Source organism: Musa acuminata, chromosome BXJ2-4 (assembly GCF_036884655.1).
Source record: "Musa acuminata AAA Group cultivar baxijiao chromosome BXJ2-4, Cavendish_Baxijiao_AAA, whole genome shotgun sequence".
NCBI lineage: Eukaryota > Viridiplantae > Streptophyta > Magnoliopsida > Zingiberales > Musaceae > Musa > Musa acuminata.
The window spans coordinates 9,473,637-9,478,557 of record NC_088341.1 but is presented as its reverse complement, the minus strand read 5'-3'; the positions used below and the strand labels follow the sequence as shown (position 1 = coordinate 9,478,557).

Genomic DNA, 4,921 nt, shown 5'->3' with positions numbered 1-4,921 from the left:
AAAAACTTAAAATTATACGATGATACATATTATTTCAAAAACTTAGAAATTATGCAATGATTTGACACTGTCTAAAAGCTTACTAGTTACACATCTCCTTTTTGTTAATGACAAAGGGGAAGAAGGTATGATAATGATCATGCATGGAATGATGTATTGAAATTTGGATTATGCATGATTTTATGATGATATGTTGCTTGGACTCATAATGATTTCATGATTAAATTTGTCTTGACTTGAATTCAGTTTGAATTCGAGGTTCTATCAATATTGCATATTGATAGGAGAAGTAAAGGTTAACTCCGTTATTAATTGGTTGTCATCATAAAAAAGGGGGGAGATGGTTGAATCTCGGATTTTGATTATGAAACCAATTGATAGTGTTTATGATTTGATTTACGTTTTGAGTGACGTAGGAAGCTTTGATCATGGAGAGACAATTAAAGTAGGAAGAATCATGCTGGGCCGAAGTGAAACATGTTAGAAGATTGGACGTCAAGCCGGAGGATCGATCGAAGTATCGATAGATAGCTTTAGGCCATAGGTTCGAGCATCGAGCCAAGAAGAGCGAAAATTGCACTAAGGAAATCGGAGTTGCGAAGGTCACTGGTCGATTGGGAAATAGGCCGCAAGAGTGGACGATGCGCCGAAGAATTAGACGAAGTGTCGATGAACCAATGACATGCCGGACAACAATTGATTCAAGCTTCGTAAAAATTGTCTAGATCGAAGTAGGTTTTAGGTGTAATTGGGTTGGAATTGGGCCAACTTAATTAGGAGCCAATTGGGCCTAAGTTTGGGCTGTGTTGAGCTAAGTGAAAGGCTCAAACAATGACCCAACAAAGAAAACCATCGATGGCACAATCTCCGAGACTGTGTTAGGCGATGGTACCGCCCAAACTCAATCTTCGAGAAATTGTCAAGCGATGGTACCGCCAAATTGGGCGATGGTACTACCAGTACCTTGAAAATCTAGATGAGACACTTTTAGGCCTATAAATACCCCTCTCATCCCTGGTTAACACACATAAGCACAAACAACTTAATAGTAGGAAAACGCTGTAGCAATCACTTGAGAAATCCCCTCCTCTAGCTCTAAGTTTAGAATTTTGTTTAGAGATAAATGAGTGCTTATAAAAGGTTATCTCCTAAATATGTGAAAATGAGAAAGGGGTGTAAAAAGGGTAGTTAATCTTCGCTTATTGAATGATAATCGGTAGTGGAAGTCGGTGGCCTCGAGTGAAGAGGACTCGAGAGTAGATGTAGCTTACAACGACCGAACCATTATAAAAATCTAGTTTATATTTCTATTTTGCTCTTTACTTTAATTGCAAACTGAATTATTACTTTTACTACCTTATGAATACGCTTTCAAGTTAACATCTTTCCGAAACGATTTTTTATCGTACGAAGATTTTTGACTTGACGTGATTTTTATCCGCTGTAGTAATTCACCCCCCCTCTCAGTGTCATTCTTGATCCTAACAATAGTGCTCAGACATAGTCTCCAAGACTATATCAGGCGGTGGTAACGCTAGACTGGGTGGTGGTATCGCCCAATGTCAGTGCTGCAGGCGATGGTATCACCCAACACAAGAGGTGATACCGCCAAGACTCGAGAAACCCAAGATGAGACCTTTTTTTGCTCTAATTTTGAAGTCATTTTGGGTCTATAAATACCCCAGCTATTGGAGTAACAATAATTGAACACAAAATTGAGTTGAAAAATGGGGAAAGAATACTTGAAAAAAATTGGGAAACTCTCTTAGGATTTAGGATCACTTCTTCCTAGTATTTAGAAATTTGTCTTAAAGGGAAAAGTGAGGTCTAAAAAAGAGATGCTTGTAAGGGTTGTCTCCTAAACCCCTGAAAAGGAGAAAGAGCATAAAAGGATAGTTGATCTTCACCCATTGAAGGAATATCATTAGTGGATGCCGATAGCCTCGACAAAAGAGGAATTGGGAGTGGATGTAGGTTACGACGAGCGAACAACTATAAAACTTGGTTTGTATTTACTTTAAGCTCTGTACTTTCATTGCAAACGACTTTATTTACTTATTCACTACGCTTCCGTACGTTTTAGTTAACATCTTTCCGATACGATTTTTTATCGAAACTAAGATTTTCGACTCAACGTAATTTTTATCATTGCACTTATTCAATCCTAATAGATTTAACATGATTCGATAACTCCCTATCTCAAAGTTATTCCCAGAGAGCACTCTCCAAAACATCTTGTTCTTCTTAGATATACGTTTCTATATAAGATTTAACATGATTTGATAACTCCCTAATTTTTAATGTGTCCTTAATGCACGAGTGCTCGTTCTAATATTAGGATTCGACAACATTGGATGTAGGAATCCTAATATATTTGTCAATTCCAACAAGAAATTAAATAATGAGTTATTTTACTCGAGATTTAATATTCTTGAATTAGGTAATAGAAAAAAAAGCATTTACTTAATAAGGATTAAACTATGCTTATTCATTAAACATTTAACTTAAAAGGATTCAATCCACACCAATGCATTGCATGGATGAAACCAAGTTTCAGGTACTTCACGTAGCTAAGCAAAGAGCGTCGAAGTGTAGAGAGTCAGAACGGCAGCCACCGCCACCGGGCGGCCTTGACGGAGCGGCGGCAGCGAGGGTAGAGCCTGAAGAGGTGGTGGGCGGAGACGGCGGACACGACGGCCATGGCCAGCGACGCGGCCAGGCCACATAACATGCCACCGGCCACCTGTTCGCAGAACCTGGTGTATATGTTGCACAGCTTGGACCACTGGAGGTCGTCGACGCCGAAGACCGCCACGAGCGCCGCCTGAAGCCCGGCCATCGTGGCCCCGAACGTGGCGTACGTGACTCCCTTCATTCAAAGGCCAAAAGATGCACTCATTAATGATCAATCTCACTCATCTTCGCAACCAAGAAAGAGAAATGTGAGGTGGAGGCAGGCTCGCAATGGCACACATCAATTAAAGTGGATGTGTGGTGACAACCAAAGGTGCAAAGCCCAACTCGATGGGAATTTAATGCCATTCATGATAAGGCAAACAGCATGTTGGGCAATCAATAGACCATTCCTCCAATTTAAGGCGTTGGAGCAAGCAAGATGCATGGGTGTAACATACACATGTTGCAGAATCATTAAAGAGGGCAGCTTTCGAAATAAAGCTTAGGGTGAAATGAGAGGAAAGGTAAAGCTTGAGCTTGAACAGATACCTGTGAACGAGTACTCCTCATCCTACATGGGCTATTGATTGTGCTGATGACAAGTTAGCTTTTGGATCATGCAAGGACAAAAGGGAAAAAGGAGACATGATGGTTATGTTATCTTGAAAGGCTATAGCTGGCATAGGTTTTAATTTTGTTGAGATATCTTGAGGATGCATAACTTATATGAAACTCTTAGCTTATCATAAAGAAAGTTATGGGAATTCTTTTTCTTAATTATTTATGAGATCGAACCAATGATTAAAAGATATCTTTTGAAGTCTATTCCTCGGGTTTTGATATAAATGATAAAGGCAGGAATCTTAAAATCTTACGATAAACCATCAAAATATTTCCTATTTGATAGATCCTAAAAGATGCCTCAAATCTGATTATATATATAATTTATCTTTTTTTTTACATATTTTACTTATGGGATTATGATAATTAATTTATCAAAATATTATAATTCTAAAATTTATGAAAGGATAAGATGTTTTAAACGTCATTAATGCTTATGTCACTCGAACCAAATTGGATGATCAAAACAAAAAAGAATTTTAGGAAAGAGCAAAATATTATATATATATATATATATATATATATATATATATATATATATATATATATATATATATATATATATATATATATATATATATATATATATATATATATATATATATATATATATATATATATACCATTTGGACTTACTAATTACTGGTTAAAGGTGTGTGCAACTCCATGGGAACATAGGATGAGCAAAAGGTTGATGTAGGTAGCATTTATTTCATGATGAGTGCTATTTTCCTCTTATTTTCAAGATCGTGGTGGTGAAATAATGTGGAGATGTGGTGGAAAAGAATGAGCAACTTTCGGCTGGATCTTCCGATAAATCCAATCCACTACGTCATATGTATGTGTGTTAATGGAGATGGATCAAAGTGTTTTTACCTGGTCCAAGAGGAAAAGAAACCACGCCACAGATTTGCTACCTCGACATGGATTTCTCCCGAGCAAAGCAAGCGCCATGCATCTGAAGAACTGGAGAAGATGATACCCAGCAGTGATGGAGGTAACCAAGGTCATGGTCCTGCACCAACAGTGAGAGATGAGCCCAAACCAACGCAAGCCGAAGCGAAGCATGGAGATGTGCCAACTGAGAACAGAAGAAGAGCTCACTCACCATAGGCCATCCAAGTCCTTCGCGGTGGCTTTCTTCCTCACAAACAAGACTGTCTTTGTCTCTGTGTCTAACCCTACAAGAAGGGCTGCCGTGGCAGCCAATGCCAGCGATAGCATCCTCAGAACACCCTCAGCTTTCAGCAACCTGCTCTCCATCCTATCTCTCTCTCTCTCTCTCTGTGTACAGATCTCACTGCTAACTCATATACACCCTTGCAAGAGTATTAGAAGCAAGTCTGCGTGCATAAAGAAGATTAGGTTAGGGAGAAGGGGAGGCGATGAGAGAGAGAGAGAGAGAGAGAGAGACTTGTCACAATCTGGTGGTTGTGTTCGGCTGCCGATCACTTACTGCATGGATGGCTCGCAGTGATGATGTCTGGTTGACTGATGAATCAGAGTTTTGCGCACAACATTCTCGTGTGCATGAAGAAGATTCAAAATAACTCAACAGTAATTTCATACTATAAATAATTGAGAAAGTCAATTTATTATGTTTGGTCCATAAGTTAAATAGTCA

General features: G+C 38.7%; 1 protein-coding gene across 1 annotated transcript; it reads right to left on the bottom strand.

The window, feature by feature from the left end:
• Window positions 1-2,483: 2,483 nt before the first annotated feature.
• Window positions 2,484-4,632, bottom strand: LOC135608996 (CASP-like protein 2C1). The gene is made up of 3 exons (XM_065102089.1): window positions 4,406-4,632; window positions 4,174-4,312; window positions 2,484-2,869 (listed from the first exon to the last, which is right to left on the bottom strand). The coding sequence occupies exons 1-3, from the start codon at window positions 4,558-4,560 to the stop codon at window positions 2,600-2,602; spliced, it is 564 nt and encodes a 187-aa protein (XP_064958161.1). The 5' UTR covers window positions 4,561-4,632; the 3' UTR covers window positions 2,484-2,599.
• Between the last annotated feature and the right edge of the window lie 289 nt (window positions 4,633-4,921).

What these genes read in the sequence shown, in the direction of transcription:
- LOC135608996 (XM_065102089.1), bottom strand. Translation starts at nt 4,560, where the DNA reads ATGGAGAGCAGGTTGCTGAAAGCTGAGGGTGTTCTGAGGATGCTATCG. An exon ending in AAGGACTTGGATGGCCTATG is followed by an intron (nt 4,313 to 4,405) that starts GTGAGTGAGCTC and finishes CTGTTGGTGCAG; the next exon opens with GACCATGACCTTGGTTACCT. An exon ending in TTCTTTTCCTCTTGGACCAG is followed by an intron (nt 2,870 to 4,173) that starts GTAAAAACACTT and finishes CTTTGAATGAAG; the next exon opens with GGAGTCACGTACGCCACGTT.